The sequence below is a fragment of the Schistocerca serialis genome, chromosome 9, assembly GCF_023864345.2.
Source record: "Schistocerca serialis cubense isolate TAMUIC-IGC-003099 chromosome 9, iqSchSeri2.2, whole genome shotgun sequence".
NCBI classification, from domain to species: Eukaryota; Metazoa; Arthropoda; class Insecta; order Orthoptera; family Acrididae; genus Schistocerca; species Schistocerca serialis.
Window position 1 is genome coordinate 339681931 of NC_064646.1, and position 25855 is coordinate 339707785.

Consider the following 25855-nt stretch of genomic DNA (forward strand, 5'->3'; position numbering starts at 1 on the left):
AAGACTTTCGAGCGATAATTTGTAACTAATTACGACAAAACTTATAGTTTAGTAACAGTTTAATTTAGACTCCCACTAACCTATAGGACGTATCCAGGACCACTGAAAGCCAGTACATCGTCCTTATATTTGTTATGCAATAATTTTAAGAGACAGGCCTACATCAACGCATTGAGATGTCGCTGAAGAAGTAAATCAGCAGATAATTTACATGCGTTGTTTTCTTCGTGACTGGTTGCCCTAAGACGACAAAGATTTTCAAGTTTTGCATTTTTCGAATGGTTTACATTCCATGAAAGCTAATTACTTATAACCTGCCCCATTTTGTATATCAAAACACTGGCGTCATCGTACGATGCAGTTTTTTCAAGATCAATGTCGGTACGTTGTTTATTTTCAAATGCGCATCGTAGTTTGAGACGTAGTTAGTTAAGGTCTGTGGAATTTTGTACGGTAGACCAGTTCTGTGAATGGTCTCAGACAATTACGACAGCCAGGAATTGCAGATTGGCCTAAGCCGTGCCCTCCCTTCATGGCGCCGCAGTTCTACGCAACTACCAGAACGTTCGCAACTGCAAAACCCTCCTCGAATAAGTTACGAATTTTTCAGGGGTGTTACCGGGCTATCTGGAACTGAGTGAGCCAGATGGATATTGACACTCTGCGCGTCCTCGGCCACGGAGGCAAGTACATTATATTTAATAATTCAGAAATAATCATGGAGAAGCTAAGAAAATTAGATGTTTTGCTTTGTTTCTCGCAGTCGGTTTTAACTGAAAACCAGGAACGGCAGCGGCACGAGTTTAGACTTTACCGACACCTACCGCCCAGAACCAAGATGAGTGAACATTTAAAACATTATACAAATGGTTTTCTTTTACTGATCATGAATTTTGGGATTTTACATGCTCTGCCTGCTGACTCTGACAAGAGGCAAGAGATTTATTGTTACTGCAAGATTCCAGGGATACTCAAAGAGTTTTTTTTCATCTCATTATTTGCGATTGTTAAGCACAAGATAAATAACGTACAGAAATAAGATGCAGTACCGGTCGCCAACATAGATATCTACAGGAGATAACTTCATACAGTAACTAACTTCAGTTTCTTACTAAAACTATGCCAGTCGTATGATCGTTCAGACTCGCACACAGAACTAACAATTGTGCGGACACCATGATGCCAACAATAAAAATAAGATAGCCTTGAATCGCTAAGAATCTCTTGAAACTTTTTAGCGTCCATTATTTTGGATCGAAGCAGAAATCACCCTCGCGTCTACAAATCCGCCTTTTCCCACTCTTGGAGCAGTACTGTTTCAAATATTTCATACAGCAAGAGTTGAATGTTCACGATCAATGTTACTATGTCGTACCGGCAACAAGCAGTTAGAAGCAGTTCGAGGTGCATTCTGAGACCAAGGCTCACACCGCCTTACTCACCGATGTGACGCTCCTCACGACAGAGCAAGTAGTCACTCACTTTTATACGAAAAGTAATCTGTAACTAAAAGAGCAATTTCCGAAAGACCATTCTGATTATATGCACAATGTCAATGATGGAACAATGTCAATTTTGAGAGGTACAGATTTTACGAGCGTTTACCTGCATAACAATTCTGACGTTCGATCTGTCTTATGCTAAATATGTGAAGGGATGAACCATTTAACTGTTAAAAAAAGGATAACTACATTTACGAAGGTACATAACATACGTAGTCCTTTACATTTCAAACGACCCCATTTTATAGTGATTTACGAAGTTTCAAGAAAATGAAACCTGTTATAAACTCGATATTACAACTGTTCTATAAGCACTTTCAGCTAGTTGAGACTTTGGTAAGACAAGCAGAAACAGATTGTGCCGAATAAAATAGTAGAAGTTTGAAGATGACAAACAGGTTCACCAAAGTAAAAAAATGTTTAAAGTTAAAAAACTCAAAATTAAAAAACGGACTACCATAATTGGTGAATCAATACATGTATGCATACATACGTTAGAAAAAGTAATTAAATTATTGTAACATATATACGTCTACATATGTACAAAGTTATGTACATTCATTCTGTACATACAAAGGACTTTTATATGTTCGTATATACTCTACAAACCGCCATGAAGTGCACGGCAGAGGGAACGACCCACTGTACCAGTTATTAGTTTCTTCCTGTTCCGTTCACGTCTAGAAAGCTGGCAGATGGTTGTGTGAATGCATCTGTGCGTGAAGTAATTATTCTAATCTTATCCTCACTTATCCCTATGTGAGCGATACGTAGGGGACTATATTCCTACAGTCGTCATGTAAAGCCAGTTCTTGAAACTTTGTTATTCATCAAAAGTCTTTCAGTTTAGCTCCTTCAATATGTGTGTGAATTCTCCGATTAACGAAACAAACCTGTACCCATTCATGCTGCCCTTCTCGGCATATATTCAGTATCCCACGTTGCTGCTATTTGGTACTGATCCCACACACTTGAGCAATATATTAGAGCCGGTCGCGCGATTGTAAGCGCACTCGTTTGTAAACTGATTGCACTTCCCCAGCACTCTACCAATAAATCGTGGTCTGCCACTTGCTTCACCCACAACTCAGCCTAAGTGATCATTCCATTTCGTATCCCCCCTACAAAGTATTACACACAGGTATTCGTATGAGTTCGCAGATGTCAACAGTGACTCATTGATATTATAGTCATAAATCTTATTCATTTTCAAATTAACCATTTTTCCGTCTCATGATTGTGATAGCAGTTTAAATTTATATTAAGTTTATAGCAGTTTTGATCGATTTTGACCTAAAAAGGCGTACATTGGGCCTCCTGTGAGCTGCTGAAAGCAGAGGATCTGCCTTTTGTGTGTGTCTGTGGTCTAGAGTTCAGAACTCAGTACCCATGACAAAAATAGAAATCAACACACAAATTACTTCTTTGATTTCCGATCCATGGAGATTACAAATTTATAAACGGCAGTTCAGTACGATGTCACATCGTACGTGGAACAGCATCATTCTGCAATATCTTCGTAACCAATATCCTATTCCACATAAATATTTTATTCTATATAAATGTATAGATAGCAGCACTGACGAATGTAACGGTTTAAAGTGCCAGGTCAGCACGGCATAAATACCGACTTTGAAGTTATAGGTCGTACCTCTTCCGGAATTACAGAAATAATGGATGGTTTTTCAGATGCACGTGTCATAAACCTGTACAGTAGAACCCAGTAATAAATAAGAGAAGAATGATGATAGAACACAAATTGAGAAGTAAATGCGCAAATTTAGGGCTAGTGTAAAGAAAATCGTGCACGTTTTAAAAAGACATACTATAAGCTTTTGTGAAACGCAGCACTTTCAAAGGATGCTATAAAAACTTAAATGCTGCATGCAGAGCAACAGTGCTAGCACATTATTCTTAATTGATGCTGTAGACTAGCAAAAAATATTTTTAAACGAAAATTCGAGAAGAAAAACACTATAGTTATATGCACAGATGCAAATTAGATTAGGCCTACGTGAACAGTAGGTTAGCGCCCAAATACAAAGCAACAAATACGCTCTCATTCCGTGTGTTTTTAATTAGTTTATTTGCTAAACTACTGTATTACAAATCGTAAACCTTGGGAGACAAACGAGCCAACAAAGTGCCGCCGCCAGTAGTGCAGTTCCAAGAGACGTAAGTTGTAGTGAAGTTCGGAACAGGATAATACGATCTGGAAAATATTCGCTAAACGCTGGTAAATCACCAGCTGAAGGACCAAGAAAAGGTGATGTTCCCTAACAGGTTCTCGATGCAGATATGTTCTAACTTCATCACAAGAACGTATTAGATTTGTACTGGCTACATTTTGATTGCGCCTGGAAAGAAATTGGCACTTACATCTGCATAAGGCTCAAACCATTTTTTAAATACTGTATCGAAGTTGTCTTCAAACCTGTACTTATGTGCTTACTGAACGATATGTGCTGATCGTGAGATTCATGCTCAAATGTCTGGACACTCAGGAGAGCATGGACTACACATTTTTGTAATGAAAGTGTCCTCAAAATGAGAGAAAATTCGCGTGTTGGTCTCCTCATGCATCTAGCGAGCCATTAACAGAAACTCTGCAGTGTAGCACAGCCAGTAGTATTCAGCCTGTCAAGTGTCCTTGACTAGCTGATAACAGCACATGCCCTAAAGCCCTAAGTGACAAGTTGCGGTCAACTTTGAAATGACATTCGACGCTGCCGTTGAATTCTAGATTAACTATATAGTGGCATTAAACACGTATCGGTACTGCACATGTTTTGGAGGCATATGCTGTTTTTTTTTTTTTTTTGTCAACTTTCCACACTGTTGGAAAAGTGGAAACGGAGGTTACCATATTCCTATTTGTGTGCCAGGCTACGCGAGGCGTAGGCATTTGCTTTTATGAACAACATAAATTTTGTGGCGTTGCTCACACGTCCATGGGTAGTCAAAAATTTGCCAAACCGGGTGGGACATTCGGAGTTACACACATTCAGAATGAAATCAGTGTTCACAGAATACACAGTGAATCATTCCATGACTCAGTTGCTTACAAAAACAACCTTTAGCTCATGGGAAATGAAACAAGATATTCAAACATCTGACGCAATTGATAGTAAAGTGCTCTTTTTTTTAACCAAGCACGTATACCCTAATGGTAAGAATCACTTCTCATCGCCTCAACAGCACAGGATAAAGCAATCAGACCTTGCTCACAAAGATTAGAAGACTGTGCAGCAAATCATTCAAGATGATGTCTGCAGTCACAGACGACGACACAGCCTTGGAAAAGCCCACATACCATGCACTTTGTTTTTGGATCCCTTTCACGCACATTCAACCTCTGTCCACACTAAATGTCTGTTCGACGGCTTAGCGTCTACAGTAGCATATGAATTTTGGAATGATGCAATCTGCACAACCGAGACATCACTTCGGGCAAACACACGTACCTGGTGCACTTTGCCAGGATCTTGAAGATGAGCCTGCCCAGACCTGCATAGTGTTAACTATACAGCGTTTGCCATAATAGACGGCGCAGAATAATTATCATTTCTTGCGTGCATTCATTCATTTCTTTCTTATCTCACAGCCTGAAATGAGAAAGATCTTTTTTCCGGCATTAAGACCTCCGTGAAGCCGTCAGCTCTCCTGCCCGTCCCATGGGTTTCCAACGGGTCCGAAAAAGGACGTAGGGGTACAGCAGGAGGTGTTTAATCGATTCTAACGAATCTACTTCATTTCACTACATTTCGCATCGTTTAGCGCTGCCATCTAAGTCAGTCATCTTACCATTATGATCAACATCTGAGGAATAAACACCTGCCTATCCATCATACCGTCTTCCCAGACTCGCACTCGCAAGTTGACCTAACTCGCGTCATTCACCAAACAAGCGCTTCATTAATGTAAATTTTTCATTGAAAATCGCGGAACTAAATTTGCTTCCCCAGTAATACACACCCTTACACAACTAGAACTTTTTAGAGAGTACCTTTCTGCACGTCAGTGATGGCTTAGGCATCGGGACTATCTTGGCAACAGATTCATTATTGCCCAAAGGACAAATTTTTCTGTGTAGTAACACTGCTTTGCCTATCAAACAGTTCAGTCATCGCACCCCAATTTACTAATGGTAAATCTGAAGACGTAATCGAGGCAAATATGTGCAGGCACAATATTGTTCACTGGTTACACTATGTTCAGAAGCAGTCAAATACAATTTTGCAGCCTTTCTCTCAGGGCTTACCTTAAATTTTGATTCTTTTGCCAGGTATTGCCGCAAAACATTTTTGCACCGTAGTCAGTTCATCTGGTATAGAACAGAGTTTAGGATTAGCATCCATAGACATTTCATACGTCAAGTATTTGCAACTAGCTTAGCGCCCGCTGCTACGCTCAAGCAGACTGCATGGTCTGTACAGATTTATTTTGTTTTTCTTTAACAGAATTTTTACGTTGTTCACAAATTGCAATACCGTCTAAACTTTTCACGTTAATTAAGGCCATAAAGCATGGTATTTTCCAAATGTACTTCGACCAGAAAACCATTATGGTAGCTAGAGTGAAAGATTTTGTTAATTATACCTTTTGTGTTCTTGTGGCAATATTTCCATAAGTTTCATCCACTAACGTATCATGATTTCCATAGTAACGAGTGTTACAGTTGAACAACTGAAATAACAGATTTTTGTATTTCAGTAACACTGTATTAAAATCTCGGTAACTTAAAACAGCAGTTCTCATATTTATATGCATAATGGTATACTGTGCCTAAAATAAAACTTTTCTCTGAATTTAAAATATAAAATAACCACGATGTAACGGGAATTACATAAATGCACCTGCTTGCTGACTTGGACGGTGAAAATCAATGAAGCCTTTGAGATTTTACATGATAGAAAGTTACCAGTTTAATTTCAGACCAAGTAAACATTACAGAAACTAAGAGTTATTTACAAATCAGTATTTTTTTCCGGCAATTGAACTAATTTTAGTGTAATGGGTGTTACGTAGTTCAGATAATGTATTAGAACTAAACGAAATTTCCAGTCCATACACACTGCTTCACAGTTCACCCTACTCCATCCATTGCCCCCTTTCGATGTGAACTTTGCAAAACTTCCATCATTAATGCCAAAATCATGTGCCACAAAATAGTTACTGGGTAGCGTAAACTTGTTTTTAAATTGGCTGGCAAAATATTATCACTAAAGAAATAAAACTTCGTGTGTTTGTTAGTTTTGAAGACTGTGCTATAGCTTCTCTGTATGTGATTTTCCTTTTGGAATGCTGAAATTACTGAGGCTGTGCATACTTAACATAGGAGTAAATCTTGATTTTTTTTTTCATCCAATGCATTCTTTGACTTTCCTGAATTCTAGGTTATCTTGGGATACCCATTAACATCTTCCCACTGCTGCGTACCATTTCCTAATTTAAATCTTCGCCAGGAATTAACGTTTTCATGTCATGGGAACAGCTTTCCAATTGTTAGTCATGCAGTTTTCATTTTTTATATCAGAGCTCAGCTGATCTATCAGTAATTTATGGTGTCTTGAAAAAGAACGAACAACTTTTACAATTGACTGAAGAATATAATACCTGCAGAGACAAACATAGTGCGGTGTGTCTGATGCAGGTAGAATACGAGATGTATGCAGAGACTAAAATTTAGATTTACCTGCTTCAGTATTAGCATAGCGCTTCTAAATTCTTGACATGTTTCCTCTATTGATAAGGCCTCTTGTATTTTTTAAATAAATTCTCTTTTATCGGTATGTGGGCTTTTAACAGATTTGACATCCTGGTTTCTTGGAGCTTGACGTCAACGTGACAAAAACTTTCTTTTCAACTTTATATCATCATCTGACAAAGATATTTTAGATTTCGTAGCAGGTCTTACAGAAGTTTCTAGCACATCTGGATCAGTAACATCAGCAACCATTATTTTTTTTTTTTTTTGTCACAGCTGTCTTCTTACCTGGACTTGTAGGTAAATATTGTTTTACCCTACTTAGCGCTTTTCCAAATGATTTACGACAGTTAAATATTCCTACTGAAGACTCGTGTTTTTGAGGATTTTTGCTTCAGAAACTAAGGTTTTTCTTGTGTTTTTTAAACTCTTTCCCTTATCTTCCTTGCGTTTTCTTTTATCGTTTGCACAATCTTCCTAACTTTTTCTTTCATTTTTTGGTACTTCAACCTGTCACGATGCCACTCCTCCTGCAAGTTCTCCCATTTTTTGGTATCACTTTTAATTTTTTCTGTACGTGTTAGATAGGGTCATTTATAACATATCTTATGTTTATAACACAACACAGCTACTATATCTGATAGCTTACAAAAACATGCTAAGGTTACAGTTTCCATGGAATCCGACATATTTTTTATCTGACTGAAAAATATCAGTTTTCATAGATTTAGCTTTAAATTTTTTCTTAATGTAAAGAAATATTTTCTAAAAAATTTTCATTCACTGTTTTACTCCCTTAAGGGTTGAATTTACAAAACCAGGGAACACGCAGTTTTTCGCTTCTAAATGAGAAACCAAATACTAACTTTCACAGGTTTAGCTTTAAAAATGCTTTCACAGTGAAATATTTTCATAATATTTTTCCTAACGGGTTGAATTTCGAAAAACAATGAAGCAAGTATTTTTTATTTCAATCAGTACGAAACTCCAAAATTTCCGAAATTTAACTTTAAAAATACTTTCATAATGAAATATTTGATAAAACATTTCATCCGCTAAGGAAATATTGATAACATGTTCTACATAATTTTTGTTGCGTTATTTTTGATACTTTTAATGGAGTAACAAAAACATCTGATTACTTAGGCCACAAATTACTTACTATAGTCCTGCAAGGAACTAACATACACAACAATAAATTGAAATAGTTGCTGTGTCGACTTGAAGTCAAATTTAAACCCATTCATAACATTGTGTGTACTGAAAGATGCCATGTCACTCTTCTGCATACCCTTCTCAAAAGGCTTCGAAAATAGAGATAGTAAAGAAATCGAGCTGTTATCAAATAGTTTCTTTAATGAGTATTTGGAAACTAACAGCACATGAAGAACACTGCACATGTGATCCGCAACAGTAATAACGTGCATTTATTTTCGTAAGTCTACTTGACAGGCATAGGCATCTGAGTAGTTATTATACAATAATTTAATAACAGATGCAGAATCCTTCTCTGTTTTCCGTACTCAAATGTGACAGTGTTCCAATACCATATTGTAAAAGTGTATCAATAAAATTTTAGTGTAACTCCCCACTGGTGACAAAAATATACATTTAAATGAGAGATTACGAAGATTTTCATTTCCCTAGAGCACAGATGTGATATGTCGAGCACCCTCCTTCTGCCACACACATTGTTCGTTACGACCGAAATAACTGTTGCTTTTTCGATGGAAGGTTGGCGTTTATCGCTCCATCAGCCACGAAACGCAAACTGAGGTAGGGCAAACTTAGACAAGTCAATCGACCGTATCCTTTTCGAAGGAACCATCCCGCCATTTATCTTAATCTATTTATTGGATATCACAGAAGGCGAGGGCTGGCAATTGAACACAAGTTACCCCAAACGCCAGTCTAGTGGCTTAAGCTCTGCACCACTTTCGTCAGTGCTGTGTTAGTGACTTGCTTGCTCTCTTGCTGTAATGCACACCTTTAGCCTGTCTCAAGATATCCACCACCACCTCGCGGTGTTGTAGGTGTCCTTTTGGTGACACGGCTGTCATTTCCTCCTATAATCTAAGGGTATTTGAGCTGATTTTGGTGCATGTAGCCATATTGACTCAACGACATCGTCATTACCATTCCAAATGACAATGAAACGACGTGGTTGGAATCGAGTGACCATGCCGTCAGGATTATTAGCTGACGATGCTGAACAATCTGCTAGCGGGATTTTGTAAGGAAATTTAGAACAACTTTTCAGTATTTCCATGTGTTGAGCCAAATGGCCTCTGTCCCTAAATGTGGAGAAATGCAAGGCACTGACCATGAGGACGGGAAACAACCCAAGAGAAGCAGTTGCTCATTGGTACACTCCTGCAGCGTGGAGCGTAGAAGATAACATGAAGAGAGACGGGTCGCACCTAACTCATGGACTCAGTGGAAAAAGGGGCAAAAGGAATATTCGTGGTCAAAGAATAGTGCAGCGCAATAGTTAAGAAAACTTCATACTTGACACCAGGACCCATTTGAAACTATTACATACACTAGAATTTTAAGGAATTCATAAACCCCATGCCATGATCTTAACAAACCGGTGCAGTGTATGTAAAGTACAACGGAGATGGTCGGTGCACGTAAATACACTGACACGAATAAGTATCGACATTTTTGTTTCAGTACCTATGGTATCAGTATAGATACCAATAACGAATATTCGACCGTTATATAGTATCGTTAGAAACATGATACTGACTGTATCGGAATCAATTTTTCACAACTAGTTGCATCAGAGTCAAAATGTATGCCGTATCTACGTAATGTACATGAAATGAAAGTGCAGTAAAAATAGGTTCGGTGTGCAGTGTACTATGAACATGTCATATCTCGGCAACGTATCTCGCTAATCCGTGTTACTAAACGGCTGAAACGGTCAGTCGATTACTCTGTGGCAGTAGCAGGATGGCTGTCTAACTTTGTAAAATGTTTCCGTAATCTTCTGAAGAAGACGTGTAATCTCACTTTACAGTTTAACACAATAATTCAAGTATTAATGTGTTAAAATTGTGGATATGACTTAAGACAGCACAACTCATGCGCTAATTACCCAGGCTTTTCATCCGTACCTGACATGCAGAGCACTAAGCGACATCCAGGGAACTTTAAACGCAAATTCAAAGATTTTCCCTGCTCTATGGATGATCCGAAAGTAGTAAAACCAACATAATTATGGTTTTGCTTCTTCTACCATTACGTTCTTAAAGGTTAACGTCAAATATTGGCACAGTAACTCATTTGTAAGTCAAACAGACATCTGAATCTATTTTATACATGGCAGTCAGTCTTTAAACAATTCTGTGGGGCGTGGGTCACGGATATTAACTACGTTAGCACTACCGCAAAGGACAACTTTGTGTAGCACACATTTTACGTCCAAGCGTATGTGTTTATGCCTAGATGGAATATTTGTCCCTTACTACTAACGTTTGTGGGGATAATCTTATGTTTATATTATTTTTATATTTTGCCTTTTGCTCTGTGTAAGTCCCGTTCTGTAAAAGTAAATCTTAAATATACATAAAAAGTAATAAATACATTGCTATACTTGGGTACTGGTACCGATACCAAAACTGGTGTATTTTATACTGGATCGTCCATAGTTGGACTAAACGAAAAGTTATCGTGAAACCCTGCTGGGTTAATTGAGAGAACGGGTAGTCCATGTTGACAGCAACTACTGTTACTTCTGCAGTATGTCTCACTTAGGGTTCATGACGTGCCAAAATGCAAACCTGCCGCCTTGGTTCCCAAACTCTCCCCTCTGAACAATACTCGTAAGGGGCATGAAGCATATCTGTGATTATACTGGTACAGATGCCGTTTTGGCACTTCCACGTCAGTCCCTCCCTCCCTCCCTCCCTCCTTCCCATCGTTCTATACCTCTCTCTGTATTCCTTTTATTAAGGTGATTTAGACGGTGGTATCATTTCTTTTGTTGCAGAAACTGGCGAAATCTGTGGTGAAATCGTGCATAGGAACCATAGGACCAGAGCGCCTCTACAGGTATGTGAACGTAACTTTAGCATAGCATTACTCTTCGCAGTACGTTTTCCGCAATCGTGTAGGAGTGTGTTTTCGCTGGCCTTTCGAAAACAATTTTGTTCTGTGAGGCTTTCGAGTGTGTTGCCGGCTTCAGCATGTTTCACAAGGCCTGTAGATCATCAAAGAATTTTAACTACAATCCTTCTACCTCCCATGCAGAAGTTTTTTGTTGTTTTGTTGTATGCATTCTCTTTGCACCACACTGTTACAGAGCTAATGATATCATTTTGTAAGCGTTACAGTAGTAAAAAAGCGTGTTAGAATGCACTCCTCGTTTTCTATATGAAGATAATTAAAGCGCTGAGGCCAAAATCATAACTCAGTGCAGATGGCTGGGCTTGAGAACTTGTCACAGTTTCACATCCAGCCCACCCAGGAGGCTCGTCAGAGCTCTCGCAGCGCCACGTCAGCAATCTGCTGACTTCTGTTTTATAAGTCACCTATGTGAACGCTGAGTAACGGGACTTCATGAGATCGCTGACGTCTTTTCACACCCCTGTCTTAAGGCGTCGGAAACTTGTTTTACAAATCGGACATCCGTGAGTGATAAATTCGAAGAATAAAAAGTCTGCTGTCGAGAACAAAAACAGATTATTTGAAAATAAAAATAATAGTGACGAAACGTCTTAATGTGATTACACGTTTAGCTGACTGTGTCTGGTGCTCATGAGACTTAGGTGGAGAAATCCGTGACTGATTCCAAAGATTTGTGGTACTTGTCAGTAACAGAAAAGAATTGGGGCACATTGAAAACGTGTGAGGTTTGGCACGCCGTAAGTCTCGATGACGACGAACGGTACTTGTTCGATACAAGCACGATAGAAATAATTGCAGACTTCTCAGTAGACTTATTCCGTCGAAAGAACTCTTACCCAAAGCATAATTTTCTGATATTTATTCAGAGGTGCGTAGGTTCGGTTTCCTGACGTTACGCTGACGCCTAAGGCCAGCTGAAAATTGAGGCCAGAGCACCATTTTCGTTTTAAAAAGACGAACACAAGCATACAATCACTCATTTTATTGATTTAAACGAAACATTTTTTCCTGAAAGGAAGGGGAAGAGAGAACATAATTTGCACAGATATTATCCATTTCTGAATACTGTTTCCTCGGAATAATTTGTGAATATTCTGTGTCCGAGCACATTTTCGTCGTGTGTCACGAGCAGCAGAGCCCGCGTGTGCTGTTTCACCTCTGCTCCGTCTACGAGTGGAACAGTAGCAGATATAATTACAAACGAACTTTGTCTGAGATATAAAAAGAGACGGAGAAACGCCTTCGTACCAAGTGAAATGGGAAAGGTTGCGAGAAGGAGGGGGGGGGGGGGGGGGAGGAGGTGATTATATCTGTAACAACTAAGTTTACTTATTTATTCGCTTGCCTATACGGTGAAAATGTGTCGTAAGTGGACTACTGGATCCATTCCACACAATTCTCGAGCAACTGTGCACCTAAACATGCTACTGATGTCTAACGTCCACTACGACGATACATGTAGACTAAGGATCTTGCTTCTGGGAAACAATTCAGCGCAATTAAAAAAAAATTGTAGTACGCTAAAACAGTGAATGAATGTTCCTGAAAGTGCTCATAGAGCAGTCTGCTGGCCTGTACCAAATCTCCATAAACAGATTCAGCACAGCCCAGCGCAAAAATAAGAAGCAAAATTCATACGGCAAATACTTAGTTTTTCATTCAGTTGCAGCGATGGAAATGGTCCGCCCTGGCAGCTGTGCAGTCTGCATGTGTGACTGTCGTGAGGAACATGAGTCAGATTCCCGGCACTGCCAAGGATTTTTCCTTCATGGGACGACTGGAATGTGGTGCGCCGGGCACAGAGGCCAGCTGGGAGAGTGGGAAGTTAGGGAAGCTGTGCTGGCAGCATGCTCGTCCAGTGACGCATCTGTTAAGTGGATGAGAGGGGGGGGGGGGGGGACCAGCTATCGAGCCTACTCTGGCGCCTGAATGCGGAGTTTGGTTAATGTTAACAATTACTGGAAAAGAGCAAGGCGGAGGAAGGGTGTGTAGGACATTCCTGTGACATTGTGGAGGGCCTACTTGAGCTTCTGACAGTGAAGTCGTGCTCGGCCAGATTGCCCTGATCTTAGACCAATCTGTTAGATGTGTTTCTGTGTGAATGGTCAGCTATATTTGGGAAGGCGCAGCAGGCAGCGTGGTTCCAGATTTTTTTGGGCTATCATCTGCTGGGTCACTTCTAGATCGTTTGGATAGCAGTTTCTGGTCATAACAACTTGGTGTCTGCTGCCCGACTGTAGATGTAAAAGACTGCTGGTAGAGAAACAGAGCAGAGATGTGTGCGGCTCTGTCTAATTAGATGCATCAGATGTAACCGACTGACAGAATGAGGTCGACCAGATGTCAGATATGTCTGACCTCCCGAATTGTGTTACACACACGCGAAACAGATGCTCTGCTGTCAGTCTGTTGAATAATGCCGCGAAGTGCGGTGTCTAATCTAAAAAAAAAAATGTAGGGTGAGCGAACGACGCCGCTACTCCGCTACTGCTGTACGTGAGTGCCAGAAACTTGTCGCGCTTTGATAACTGGACAAGGCTGGTATTTTGGGGAATCAGGGTTCAGCAATTCCCATTTAGATTTCTTGTCTTTTCCGTAAGCCACTCCGAACGAATAATAAAATTTTCTGAACAAGATCATAACTACATAAGCGCTCTTTTCCTCTGTTTCTGGCCCGCCTGTAGTAACAGATGTGTCAAGACACGCCACAGCCGACCTCTCACTGCTATAGTCGTAGCTGTCCACATGACGCTCCTGAAACGTGCTTTCAGCGAGGCGTGCACATTACCACCTTTCTGCACGTTACCACCTTTCCTTGGCTGTCCTAGAGCCGTGAAGTGAGCTGAGCACATGTTTTAAGCGGCATCTGCTACTCGTCTACGCTGCGTCGTGCACTTCATCTAGTTCCCTTATCGTTCTTGTACTGCCGGAGTTAACACGGCTTTGCCACTCTAGCAAACCTCGTCGCAAGAAGCACGCCAGCGAGCCTTCCGCGTTGTTAAAGACATCAAAGGCACAAACAAAGATGAGTGCTGACACTAATTTTTACTGCCTTGTACTACAATATAGGCATTAACTTCACGAAGAATTAGTAAAGATAAACGACTATATATATTTTCATTCTTGATATTATATATACCATTTACTATTGGTTATTAAAAGGACAGGTAATAAGGTTTGCGAATATTACATTGACTATTCCTGAAAAAATACGCACATGAGCACACAATTTCCTCATTGTAAATTTTGTTGCCGATTTTACTTCCGTTTCCCAACACAAGTTTTGAACGGTATCGTTAGCAATAAATTTATTGCTTCAGTTAGTACAGCCTGCCATAAAGCCTCGTAAAAGACAACGGAGTAAGAAATTTGCAATTCCTGAAGAATGTCTTCCTCTAATACTCGAAGAGGTGATATACTTTCATATTTTTACCACGATCAGTAGTATACCCTGATTTAATGGATCCTCGATGTTGCGTCAGTCGCAACGGTCTTATCGTGTGGTCACAAAGATAAACCGACATGCTCTTTGTTTCAAAGATCATAGACAGGATAATGGAGAATGTGTGTAGTAATACCATTAAAATCACAACTTATGTTTACATGACCTGTGAAACACTGAAATTGTCAAAAGTATAGATCTGCTTTTATTGTCGAAGAAACATCCTCCAGGTTTTCTGACAACACCGCAGAGTGAAGCAGTTGTAGTTAACCTTGGTTCGTGAATGTGGCTGCCTACAATAAACAGTTCAGTGAGAAATATATCTACGATACCCCTTCATAAAATAACTGAGAAAATACGCTTAAAATTGACTACAAGATTAAAAGAGACGAAAGCACTCCCTCTTCAGGTCACAAGTGGCCCATCGGGACCATCCGAACGCCGTGTCATCCTCAGGTGAGGATGTGGATAGGAGGGGCGTGTGGTCAGCACACCGCTCTCCCGGTCGTTATGATGGTTGTCGTTGACCGGAGCCGCTACTATTCGGTCGAGTAGCTCCTCAATTGGCATCACGAGGCTGAGTGCACCCCGGAAAATGGCAACAGCACATGGCGGCTGGATGGTCACCCATCCAAGTGCCAGCCACGCCCGACAGCGCTTAACTTCGGTGATCTCATGAGAACCGGTGTATCCACTGCGGCAAGGCCGTTGCCAAAAGAGACGAACGTTTCACAAAAAACTTACCCCAGAAGAAGACTGTGCGAAGAGTAAAAGAAATACAGAAATTAGACATCAGTGTATAGAGCATCTCTAGGTTTTTAGCGCACATTACAGGTGTCCAATACGGGCAACGCTTCTGACACGGCAAAACGTCAATACGTGCGCGGAATTCATTGAAGTCGCTATACAAATATTACCCGGGAAGCTGCAACAGCATACGTGTTCATTAGGATTTCCATCTACTGACGCGAACGTATGTTACTTCTTGAAATTCCCCACGTATTCTACAATGATACGGAGACGCGGTAAATGTACTGCACTCGCAGAGCGAGAGTTCTATTTCATCTCGTGCAGAGGTATCGTGATGGTGATGCAGGGAGCACGCAGCCGTGTAGTATTTGTTGTGGGGCCACCCGAGAGCGCCGCCGCAGGCAGCTGAGCGCGTGTTTATTATTGAGCCGGGGTCAGGCCGCTATCTGCGCTAATTCTGGCGGGCTTTATCAGCGCGAAGCTCGAGGCAGCGACCCCGCGCGCTGTTGGCACGGGACGGCCCGCCTGCTGCCAAGCCTGCCCTGCCCTGCTCTGGCCAGGCCCGCGAGCTACTCCCCCCCTCGCCCCCCCCCCCCCCCCCGCCGTCACCCCGTTTTCCTGCTGCCTCTGCCACTTTCACTATTTTTCTTTTCCCGACATTGCCAAGAAACAGCAACAGTTTAGTCGAACGTGATTGTTAAAATGCTTGTTTTGGAAACAATTTACTTTCCATCACAATCACAACATTTTCAGTACGAAATTACTGGTGACCTTCAGATTATAGGGCAGATGTCGTGGTTTACTCGAAGCACTGGGGAGAGTCTCGTAGAAAAGTCGATCCCCTGGTGGGCCAACAGCTAACCATTCACATGCGTATCAGAGTAATTTTAAAGAGCACATGATTTTGCCAGACAATTTATTACATTCAAAACAATTCCCTAATATACTCATAACCCTGCGAGAAGGGGTGTGGCGAAGAAAATATTGTAATGCCGCCCACCCGGACGTTCTTCGTGTTTTCTTTTTTTCTTTTTTCTTTTTTTCTTTTTTTGTTTGTTTTGTTTTCGTTTAGAAGTCCGTGAATGTTAACCTGAAGCAAAGTAAACCACAACCAGACGTTTAATACGAGATGTTTCAAAAAGTGATCTGATTTCAAAAATCCATATTTACTGGTAAAAACATGCTACAAACACGAGATAATTGCAAAATACTCAAAGACGTTATCTTTTAGCTATACTATTACAAATGCTCTGTTTCCTCTTGCAGCAGCAACGACGTCTCGACGATAGCTAAATTCGTCATAAACTTTACACATTGTATCTGCTTGTACAGTAGTCATTGCGGCTGTTACTCCGCTCTTCACTCCTTCATGTCACGAGGTGAAGGGGAGACGAACACCCTTTCCTCCCTGCAACTCCACAAGAAAAAATCGCATGGGGTCATGTATGGCGATCTTGGAGGCCAAGACTGCAGCGCCGTGTATCGGGTCCCGTGCACCTTATCCAGCACAGTGGCAGTTTGTCACTGAGAAAGTCACGTACGTTGTTGTGCCAGTGTGGTGGAACTCCATACCGTTTGGAAAATAGCCATCGAACTCCTCTTGAAGTCGTGGAAAAGGCCAATCTGCTGCTGGACACACAGAGCATTTATAACAGTATAGCTAAAACTTTAAGATTTTGAGAATAATTTGCAGTTTATTCGATGTTTGTTATATGTTTGTATCAATAAATATGAACTTTTGAATCCTTTTCCTTAGCATCCCGTTATTTCTGGTTTGATCATTTTCATTCCGAAGGCATTTCTTTTCGTAATAATTGAATGCCGTATGCGATCTTTGAAACTGTGTTTTGTAGCCGTCGGTGCGGTGAAAGTGGAAGGAGGAGGATTATCACATAATCTGTACTGTATCAAAAGGCGACCACACACGTTAGCTGCAAGCTGAACAGGTATTCGTGTGCAAGCGTATGTTAATATCCTTTGCCTCCACGGCAGGAAAGCTTGTAAAAGGATCAGTTTGTACTTCAAATACTTGGAGCTAGGACGACTATAATTTTCTCGTTTCGGCCGGCTTTACTGTAGTGACGCGGGCAAACAGGCAACGAAATGGGAAACGCGATAAGTGATGCAAAGACTGCTTACTGAAATGAAAAAGTTATTACTGTGTGAGTTGAAGTTATACCCTTCAGACTGGTATTACGTGATGATCGACTGACGAAAATATTTGAACTTCCCACCACTGGTAGCACTATCGATTCAACGGTACTATGCAATGAGACACTCGCAGAGCCCGCATCTCGTGGTCGTGCGGTAGTGTTCTCGCTTCCCACGCCCGGGTTCCCGGGTTCGATTCCCGGCGGGGTCAGGGATTTTCTCTGCCTCGTGATGGCTGGGTGTTGTGTGCTGTCCTTAGGTTAGTTAGGTTTAAGTAGTTCTAAGTTCTAGGGGACTGATGACCATAGATGTTACGTCCCATAGTGCTCAGAGCCATTTGAACACTCGCAGACACCGCACAAAAGACTGACAGCAACATCGCACTTTCCCGCGAGCTTGATCCGCTATGAAACTGCAAATAGACGTCTGTAACACGCGAGTGTAAACTTATGTACTTCATCTCTTCCGGCTCCAGAGCAACAGGCGATACCTTCCATTTCTTCCCTCCTATAGTTGGTTCCGCGAGATTTTATCTTTCTGATAACGACGTAGCTCTCTGTGGAAGCGACAATCGCTTTGTACTTCGTTTAAAGATAACTACGCAACATCTTTCTCTTACGCAGATAGCGAGGCTAGCTTTCGTGTACTCTAATCCCAACAATCTGAAATTTAGTTGCCTGATGTGGCTCGACATAGTGGTGCTATGAAGATTCTCAGGACTGTTTACCCTGTACATTTCGGTATACCTGCACGAGTGTGCATAACTGGAAGTCGATTAAGCCTCATGCAGCTTGAACAGCCGGAATACTAGCACAAAATTAGCCTTCTGACTGTCAAACATGCATGCATAAAGTACTTCATCATGCACACTTGTCAACCGTATAGTTAGGTGAATGGCCACCTCTTACGGTTCGAGCGCAAAGTGCGGCAACCCATTCTCATTTAATTCCAGACTCTCTTAGGTATATGATGCTATGTGTGGAACAGTGCACACAGTATTATGGACCAGCGACGCCTAGCGCGTGTAACAAACGCTCACGTACGTGGAGATATCGCTACTGCAATGCAGTCTGTTATGGCCACTCTGAGCCTTCTAATGAGCTGTTTTACACTAGTTTTTCAGCAAGTCCTACTGGATTATGTCAAAACTGTGCTTTCACATCTGAGTGCTAGTTGGCTGCCTGTTGGCGTTTTCTACATGTTATTACTCAGGCAAGAGTGTGTGATTCTGTTTTGGGAGTTTAACTTCCCACATAGCTGGCCTTACATCTTAAATTTTGGCGTGAACTGCTGTTGTCTGCATTTCCAGTTCGTTGCTTTTTGTGTGTTTGACATATCTAAATTTGTTCATTGTCCAACGGTACTAATTATCTTGACCCTAGAAAATTTTTATCGAAGACTGAACAGAATGGTGCTGTTTCGGGCTGCGTGCCTTTTGGTGACGCTCCTGCGCCGGTCGTAAGCAACCAGCTGATACTGGCTGTGGCAGGCTCAGTGACTTTACCTAGTTTATCCACACAGTGTCGAAGAATGAGTCGCTGTGTTGAAATATCCAGTGGGTTAGTGTTCAGAATGACTGCCTCTAAAAACGCCTTGCATGTGTTGTGTGTCTGAAACGAATGCTCCAGATTTTTCAAAGAAACGTTGTTAAAGCAGAAGGCTGTTTCGAAATGTTACACTATTACCTTTTTACAAAGTTTCAGAGCATTTATCACACATTTTTTTCGATGTTCTGTAAAAACGTCTCAAGTCATCTGCAGACAATCTAGACTGGTTTCCGCAAACTTTCACGGGATTTGTGTAAAAATTAAACAAGCACGATCCTCAACCAATTTACTTTTGCCACTTCTGGCGTAAGACATATCACTCGCCAGCGTCGCATGTACTTGAACACTTAAATGTTACCGGTTCATTTTGTTGTTTGCTTCTTGAGGACAGGGATCTCGATTCCTCGAAGTTCTTGATTCCGCTCACGCATACGCCAATTTACTCATTCAACTGATCTGCTTAGTTCTCATAACAATAATTTGCTTTATCTCTGTTAGTCATCTTCCACCATGTATCTCGATTGGGTTGGAACCAGTGCTTTCATATGCTTCACAATTCATTGCTGTTGTGGTCGTCTTCAGTCCAGACACTGGTTTGATGCAGCTCTCCATGCTGCTCTATCCTGTGCAAGCTTCATTTCCCAGTACCTACTGCAACCTACATCCTTCTGAATCTGCTTAGCGTATTCATCTCTTGGTCTCCCTCTACGATTTTTACCCTCCACACTGCCCTCCAATACTAAATTGGTGATCCCTTGATGCCTCAGAACATGTCCTGCTCATCGATCCCTTATTCTAGTCAAGTTATGCCATAAATTTCTCTTCTCCCCAATTCCAATCCAATACCACCTCATTAGTTGCATGATCTACCCATCTAATCTTCAGCATTATTCTGCAGCACCACATTTTGAAAGCTTCTATTCTCTTCTTGTCCAAACTATGCATCGTCCGCCTTTCACTTCCATACATGGCTACACTCCGTACAAATACTTTCAGAAACGACTTCCTGACACTTAAATCTATACTCGTTTTTAACAAATTTCTCGTCGGCCACTGTGGCCGAGTGGTTCTAGGCTCTTCAGTCCGGAACCGAACCGCTGCTACGGCCACAAGTTCGAATCCTGTCTCTGGCATGGATGCGTGTGATGTCCTTAGGATAGTTAGGTTTACTTAGTTCTACGTCTAGGGGACTGATGACCTCAGATGATGTTCCATAGTGCTTAGAGCCAACAAAATTCTCTTTTTTAGAAACGCTTTACTTGCCATAGGCAGTCTCTGTTTTATATCCTCTCTACTTCAACCATCATCAGTTATTTTGCTCCCCAAATTGCAAAACTTATCTACTACTTTAAGTGTCACAGTTCCTGATTCCCTCAGCATCACCCGACTTAATTCGACTACATTCCAATATCCTCGTTTTGCTTTTATTGATGTTCATCTTATACCCTCTTTTCAAGACACTGTGCATTCCGTTCAACTGCTCTTCCAGGTGCTTTGCTGTCTGCCAGAATTACAATGTCATCGGCGTACCTCAAAGTTTTTATTTCTTCTCCATAGATTTTAATTCCTACTCCAAATTTTCTTGTGTTTCCTTTACTGCTTGCTCAATATACAAATTGAATAACATCGGGGAGAGGCTACAACCCTGTCTCACTCCCTTCCCAACCACTGCTTCGCTTTCATGCCCCTCGACTCTTATAACTGCCATCTGGTTTCTGTACAAATTGTAAATAGCCTTTCGCTCCCTGTATTTTACATCTACATTTATACTCCGCAAGCCACCCAACTTCTGCCACCTTCACAATTTGGAAGAGAGTATTCGTCAACATTGTCAAAAGCTTTCTCTAAGTCTTGAAATACTAGAAACGTAGTTTTGCCTTTCCGTAATCTAAATCGTAGTGTCAGTATTGCCTCACGTGTTCCAACATTTCTACGGAATCCAAACTGATCTTCCCCGAGGGTGGCTTCTACCAGTTTTTCCATTCGTCTGTAAGGAATTAGTGTTAATATTTTGCAGCCGTGGCGTATTAAATTGATACTTCGGTAATTTTCACATCTGTCAACACCTGCTTTGTTTGGGATTGAAATTATTATTTTCTTCTTGGAGTCTGAGGGTGTTTCGCCTGTCTCATATATCTTACTCACCAGATGGTAGAGTTTTGTAAGGGCTGACTCTCCCAAGGCTGTGAGCAGTTCTAATGGAAAGTTGTCTACTTCCGGGGCATTGTTTCGACTCAGGTCTTTCAGTGCTCTGTCAAACTCTTCACGCAGTATCATATCTCCCATTTCATCTTCATCCTCTTCCATTCCCATAATATTTTCCTGAAGTACATCGCCCTTGTATAGACCCTCTATATACTCCTTCCACCTTTCTGCTTTCCCTTCTTAGTTTAGAACTGGGTTTTCATCTGAGTTCTTGATATTCATGCAACTGGTTCTCTTTTCTTCAAAGGTCCCTTTAATTTTCCTGTAGGCAGTATCTATCTATGTCCTAATGAGATACGCCTTTACATCCTTACATTTGTTCTCTAGCCATCTCTGCTTAGCCATTTTGCATTTCCTGTCGATCTCATTTTTGAGACGTTTGTATTCCTTTTTGCCTGCTTCATTTACTACATTTTTATATTTTCTCCTTTCATCAATTAAATTCGATGTGTCTTCTGTTACCCAAGGATTTCTACTAGCCCTTGTCTTTTTACCCACTTGATCCTCTTCTGCCTTCACTACTTCATTCCTCAGAGCTACCCATTCTTCTTCTGCTGTATTTCTTTCCCCCATTGCTGTCAATTGTTCCCTTATGCTCTCCCTGAAATTCTTTACAACCTCTGGTTCTGTCAGTTTGTCCAGGTCCCCTTTCCTGAAATTCCGACCTTTTTGCAGTTTCTTCAGTTTTAATCTACAGTTCATATCCAATAAATTGTGGTCAGAGTCCACATCTGACCCTGGAAATGTCTTACAGTTTAAAACCTGGTTCCTAAATCTCTGTTTTACCATTATATAATCTATCTGAAACCTTCCAGTATCTCCAGGCATCTTCCATGATTCTTGAGCCATGTGTTAGCTATGATTAAGTTATGCTATGTGCAAGATTCTACTCTTTGATTTCTTACGCCCATTCCATATTCACCTACTATGTTTCCTTCTCTTCCTTCCCCTACCATCGAATTCCAGTCCCCATGACTATTAAATTTTCGTCTCCCTTCACTATCTGAATAATTTCTTGTCTCATCATACATTTCATCAAACTCTTCGTCATCTGCGGAGCTAGTTGGCGTATATACTTGTACTACTGTGGTAGGCGTGGGCTTCGTGTCTAACTTGGCCACAATAATGCGTTCACTATGCTGCTTGTAGTAGCTTACCCACACTCCTATTTTTTTTATTCATTATTAAACCTATTCCTGCATTACCGCTATTTGATTTTGTATTTATAACCCTGTATTCACCTGACCAGAAAACTTGTTCCTCCTGCCACCGAACTTCACTAATTCCCACTATATATAACTTTAACTTATCCATTTCCCTTTTTAAATTTTCTAACCTACCTGCCCGATTAAGGGATCTGACATTCCACACTCCGATCCGTAGAACACCAGTTTTGTTTCTCCTGAGAAGGACGTTCTGCTGAGTAGTCCCCACCCGGAGAACCAATATTTTACCCGAAAGGACGCCATCATAATTTAACCATACAGTAAAGCTGCATGCCCTTGGGAAAAATCATGGCTGTAGTTTCTCCTTGCTTTCAGGCGTTCGCAATACCAGCACAGCAAGGCCGTTTTGGTTAGTGTTACAAGGCCAGATCAGTCAGACTGCTGCCCCTGCAACTACTGAAAAGGCTGCTGCCCCTTTTCAGGAACCGCATGTTTGTTTGGTCTCTCAGCAGATACCCCTCCGTTGTGGTTGCACCTACGGTACGGCTATCTGTATCGCTGAGACACCCAAGTCTCCCCTCCAACGGCAAGGGCCGTGGTTCATGAGGGGATAACAATTCATTATATCTTCAAATTAATCACATGTTTATCCCAGGTCTGTGATCATAACAGCAGTAGGGTCTGCTTATGCCCTCTATTACACGCATATAAAGTACTTCCCAGTGAACTTTCTGATGGGATTTTAATACCTTCTTTCTAACTGCTAATTTCATTAATTCCATTACATATGATGCTAAGTTTATAGTCTTCGCCCCCCTCCCCTTGCTGTTCGCAATAGCAACTGTTAATTTTGTCATGTGTCAAAGCGACCGTATTTCATAATGAATTTCTCTTTGTAAAATAGTCCATCCTAAGGACCTGATGTACCGGTTGTTTGAGTAGCTATAAATATTTTAGTCGCTAATATTAGTAACATAATCCACAGCAAAGCGTTTCGGGGGTCAAGTTCCCATTATATGACTTGAGTTAATTCTCCATAAAATGCACTGAACGTGACAATATAAAACGAAAATATTCGGACATGATGTCCTCGTCCTACTTTAGAAACGTCAGCTTTAGATTACATCCTCCAAAACGTTGCTTCCGTAAGGCGATAAACACCCATCATATCAGCTTTCTCTCTGTGCACCGCCAGAGCGTGAATATGTGTACGGTTGTGACAGACTGCACTGAGCCATCACTAACTGCGTAACATTCCAAAGGTGTTGCAAAGGTCGTAGAGTGAAACCATACTAAGTTATCTGTGCCAAATCGTTCACATTTACCTTACTAATGCCGGTTTAAATTAAATAAAGGAGATTCTAGCATTTTCACCAGAAATTTCAATCCACTGGTTGACGTTTGATAATGTACTTAATGTACTGACAGGCGTCCATTGTCATTCCTTCTTGAAAGGTTTTTTGATCTCACTTAAGGTTGGCGTTAGTACGATAAACGTGAAAAATTTCGGACAGGTAACTATTACTATATACCAAGAGCGGGCGTTGTTTGCAGGGGGGGGGGGGGGGGGGGGGAAGGGGGGAGCGACTGTTAAGACTAAGTTTCTGAAAACAGGCACAAGTCGCACTTGGTATTTTTTATTATGACCGGTTTCGCTCTTCAAATGGAAAAGAGTATTATCAGAATGCACATTGAGACAATATGAAAAACTTGCATTGATATTACGTAAAGTACATATTCTGCTTCCAATGTGGTGACGTACGTTTAAAGCTATTTGATAACATTAAAGATTGCCTTTACAGTTGGCTGACTGGTTTAAAGATTAGTTTTTTTGTACTACAGTACTTAAACTTACGTTTAAAGTACAGCAGTAAATGATGGAATTGACACTGACAGCGCCAAAGATGAAATTGACTATACAGCATTACTTGAAACGTCCTTGGAATAATCCATTCTAAGATAATTTACAATTACAAAAACGAAAGTTTCGTTAAACGCCACTTTTATGTGCGTGTGTATAGACATCTATGATATGCATGTATCCCCTTATCTTTAAAGAACAAATGCGTCTGTAAAGATTAAAATGTCTTTCAAAATACATTATAAAAATACATATTTAAAAATGTCTACACAAATATGCTTTCAAAAGAACTGGTTTTAAAAGTATTTCTGTTAGGATGATGCAGCAGGTATTATATTTTGGTTGCTTATCTACAGCACTTCCTCAAACAAGTGGAAGAAGCCATGTAGATTAAATTCGTTTTGTTCGATTAATAAATTTTGCAGGTTTTTATTTCTTCTACGGAAATTTCCAATCCTTCTAAAGCAATCAGTGGACTTTTATATGGGGCGTTGATAATTTTCATACTGTCTTATATCTCACCTACTGTGTGTTTAATTATTCCCAATTTTTATTCAGTGCTGTAAGATTTGAATTGCAGTGTTCCTTGCGTGTTTTAAACGCCCTTCTAGTCTGGCCAATGTGCGTCCTCTTTCAATTTTGGCACTTTATTTTATTTACCCCTGAATTACTATATTTGTCCGTATGAACATTCTCTTTGCGTATTAGTGTGTGTCTAAGGGACTTACTAGTTCGAAATGCCACTTTCACTGTGTCTTGGGAAATGTCTCGTAATACGGTCTGTTACAGGACCATTGTATGAGTGTGTCATGTGCTTTTTCTTTTCTACTGGTTTGCCTGGTCTAATGTTTTTCTTTCTTTTAATGTTCTTCTGTATAGTATGCTACAATTCCATTACATCGCGTTTTTGGTAGTTGTTGCTTAATTCTATCTTTTTGTCTGTAATTCTAAGGCTCTGTCTTCGTCTGTGAGAGGTGACAGTAACATTCTGTATAAAGCTGAATATAAATATGCTTTCTTGTGCAGAACTTTATGATTTGAATTATTTCTAATAATTATACCTTAACACGTAGCCTTATTGTAAACTTTTAAAATGTCTCACAATGGCCCCCGCAACTGACAAATCGAGGAAATTGATGCTATTATCCGTTTCATGTTCAACTGGGAATTTAATTTTTGGGTGCATTTGATTGAGTTTGTCTGTTACTGCATTTAAAACTTGCTTGGTTCCTTTAAACAGAATTATTGAGTCGTCAACGAAAAGGTGATAATGCAGTATTTTCTGCTTTATATCGGGGAGTTTATAAAAAAATTTAATTTTCAAGTAATTCAGAAAAAGTTCTGATGAAATGTTGAATAACAATTACCCATCACTAGCCGTCTCCCATGT

The 25855-nt window shown here is 40.7% G+C and overlaps 1 protein-coding gene and 1 pseudogene across 1 annotated transcript in view; one reads left to right on the forward strand and one right to left on the reverse strand.

Annotated features, from left to right (window-relative positions):
- Nucleotides 1-25855, forward strand: part of LOC126419604 (uncharacterized) — a 1338018-nt gene that overhangs the window by 1142315 nt on the left and 169848 nt on the right. Inside the window, exon 10 of the mRNA XM_050086792.1 lies at nt 11207-11268. Within this exon, the coding sequence (XP_049942749.1) occupies nt 11207-11228 (22 nt within the window). The 3' untranslated portion in view covers nt 11229-11268. The remainder of the gene's footprint in view (nt 1-11206; nt 11269-25855) is intronic.
- On the reverse strand, nt 15382-15498 carry LOC126419996 (5S ribosomal RNA; annotated as a pseudogene).